A 2,990-nucleotide genomic window follows, 5' to 3' on the forward strand; every position below is an offset into this window, starting at 1 on the left:
CTGTGCTTTCGGGACTGTTCCCTTTTCCACGCTCATGGGATATCCCCAGAGCGGAGGAGAGACACCTAGGGGTGTGTGGAAAGGTCTTTGTGTAAAATAGGCAAAAAATGGTTAGTTTCTTACTGACGATAGTCGCCTCTGAAGGTTTTGAATGAACCTGTGAAGTTACTGGGGGAGGTGGGGGTCACTGCGAGCAGCAGCCTACTCTTTCATGTAGTTGCATTGAGGGCCTGATGGAGTTTGTCTCTTCTAGATACAAACTTGTCTCTGTTGTGGAGTGTATTCAACTTTATGACCTAATTTAGGTTGCTTTAGTGATGTCTTTTTCCCTTTTCACTAATGTTCAGGGAGTGACTGATGTCCTGTGTGAAGCTTGTGACCAGTTAGGATGGAAGGTGCCAACAAAGATCCAAGTTGAGGCTATTCCGTTAGCTCTCCAAGGTGAGTAATGTGCTTCTCTGATCCCAAATCTGGGGATACCCCACTAGTTATGTGTGAATTTTGCTGAGTGTGAAGTGGCAAGGTTGAGAGTGTTCTCACTTATTCGTCATTGAAGATCTGTATCTAGGAGTAGTCTCTGTGTTCATTCTTGCACCCTTCCCAGCTGGAGCTTGGAATACTAATTCAACTGCTCATTTAGAATGCTGCCTGCAATTGCAGACTTTCAAATGGGTGCAAAGGTGGGTTCTTGAGTGTTCCCTGCTGCTGCACAGTTCTGACAGTGTTAAATAAGAGCTGTTGTCAGTCACCTGAGCTGCTAGTCATTTGAGCATCAACCTTTTCCTTTCTGGAATGCTCAAGGATTCACAGGAAGCATCTGGCAGACTTGGACTGTGCCTCTCCTCTCAGAGTCCTGCAGCATGTGACTGAAACTGGAGGTGCCCTGATTGATTGATTGTAACATCTACATCATCCGCTTTGCTCTCAGCAGGCGGTTTCTTAAAGTTAGATTTCTGGAGTGAGTAATAACCAAACCACAGTGACTCTCTAAACATCCAAGAATTACAAGAAAATAAATTTCTGAATTCAGCAAATATTTGTGCCTCCAGAATATTTGATTGGATTTAAAAAAAAAATAAGCCAAGAGAAGCCTGAAGCACAGTGAAGCAGGAACAGAGCAATGTAATGATGGAATAAGAATAAAATTCCTGTGTCTACTCCGTACTTAACTGTTGTCAGACTCTTTTATTCCACATATAAGATTCTCTTGGAATTAAAAACAAGATAGCTTTCCTGAGAAGGTGTCTCCAGGTTAAGGCCTGTTGGCAGCATGTTTCCCTCAGCTGGAGGAGTTTAGGAGTGCAGCATGGATTCTGCTGATGAATTCTACCCTCTGCATTGGTTTTGAGCAGAGGGCTTGCTGTCCTAATCATTTCTGCTGCAAACCAGTTTAGATTACTCTCTTAATGACACAGAATTAGTTGTGGCCTGTGAAATGTGGATTTGGTACTGCTGTGGTCCTGTAGTTGGTATGACCCAAGTCTCAAACAGTGGGGCCTGTTTCCTTGTAAGTCAGTGAACAGGCAACAGCTGGTCTAGAACACTGACCCAGGCAGAAGCAATAGGCTATAAATTGTCAGTCAGGTTTAAGAAATTAATAAAGCTTTTTTTAACCTAAATTTTGTATGAAAACCTGTGTGTGAGCAGAAGTTTAACTAGAGAATAAAAGGATCAAAATTGTAATTATTGTACACATGAAGTTGCACTCTAAAAATACTGCAGAGATTATAGAATCTTGTTCTGAAACCCTTTATTGTTCTTTACCCTTTGTGTGTCTTTTTTCCCTTATTTGTAGGGAATTGTGCTTTATTGAAGAGTGCTCTGAAACTTTTCCCTCTGATCTAGATTTGTAACAGTTTTTGCCCTCCTTGTTGCTCCTTGTAGGCAGAGATATCATTGGGCTGGCAGAGACTGGCTCTGGGAAGACAGGAGCCTTTGCTTTGCCCATCCTTCAGGCCCTGCTGGAGACACCTCAGCGGTTGTTTGCCCTCGTGCTCACCCCAACAAGGGAACTTGCCTTCCAGATCTCAGAGCAGTTCGAGGCACTCGGCTCCTCCATCGGCGTCCACACCAGTGAGTAGCTTTGGGATAGCAGAGCAGTTTTCCTGAAGGTGGGAGTTTGTCAGCTCTAGGTTGCAGAGGGAAAAAGTAGAGAGCATTTGTATGGAAGGTTGAACAAATGTGAGAAAATGTGGTGCTGGAAGACAGATCTGGTGTCAGATTTGGGCAAGAAAGACCAAATGTGGTGTTTCCTCGTGGAGCAGTCTGTGGGTCTTCTGCATGTTCTGTCCAAGCAGTTAAAGATGGAAGTAGAAGAGAATCTTCTCCATGTTAGGTTTGTGTCCAGAGAAATTGCACAGCTCCACCCTGTGGAGTTTAATCTTTCCTCCAGACTGACTGTATTTGTTCTTTAGATGTTCTTTATAAAAGCTTTGTGGACATTTTTGGAACTCCTGGGTTAGCAGCTGAGCTACACTGTAAGGAACAGATTCTGCCTGTAGCTCATCAACTGGAAATAAAATACCTGGGGCCAGTAAGGGCTTAATTCTGTGGCCTACAAGGCCTGGGAAGGTCAGATGTGCTAAAATAAAGTGAATTCTTGTAAGTAGCCTTTCATTTGTCCGCAGTTGCTGGGGGTGGGAGGGAGCAGGAGGAGACTGATGCTGGGGGCTGGCTGGTGCTGCACAGAGGTTCACTGTCTCCTGCCTGTCCTGCAGCGGTTGTCGTGGGTGGAATCGACACCATGTCCCAGGCCCTGGCCTTGGCCAAGAAGCCCCATGTTATAATAGGTAAGTGAAGGTGCTGCAGGTGTGGGCTATGAACGGTGGCAAACTGCAGTTGTCCAAAGGAAGAGTGCCAAAAGGTTTTGTGCACTTGAAGCAGAAGTGAGTGTACCCCCTTTACTTGGGCTTGTCCTGAGATCTTTCTGGCTTGTTAATGTTTCTGAAGTATAGCAGCTTGCTGCTACAAGCTCATTCCAAAGCATTCCC

General features: G+C 44.8%; 1 protein-coding gene across 1 annotated transcript in view; it reads left to right on the plus strand.

The window, feature by feature from the left end:
• Positions 1–347: 347 nt before the first annotated feature.
• Positions 348–2,990, plus strand: part of DDX47 (DEAD (Asp-Glu-Ala-Asp) box polypeptide 47) — a gene marked incomplete at its 5' end in the record, with an annotated part of 6,646 nt that continues 4,003 nt past the window's right edge. Inside the window, 3 exons of the mRNA XM_008937666.1 lie at positions 348–441; positions 1,885–2,073; positions 2,718–2,789. Coding sequence (XP_008935914.1) covers positions 348–441; positions 1,885–2,073; positions 2,718–2,789 — 355 coding nt within the window. The remainder of the gene's footprint in view (positions 442–1,884; positions 2,074–2,717; positions 2,790–2,990) is intronic.

This window comes from Merops nubicus, unplaced genomic scaffold (genome assembly GCF_000691845.1).
Source record: "Merops nubicus isolate BGI_N331 unplaced genomic scaffold, ASM69184v1 scaffold36553, whole genome shotgun sequence".
In the NCBI taxonomy this organism is placed as follows: domain Eukaryota; kingdom Metazoa; phylum Chordata; class Aves; order Coraciiformes; family Meropidae; genus Merops; species Merops nubicus.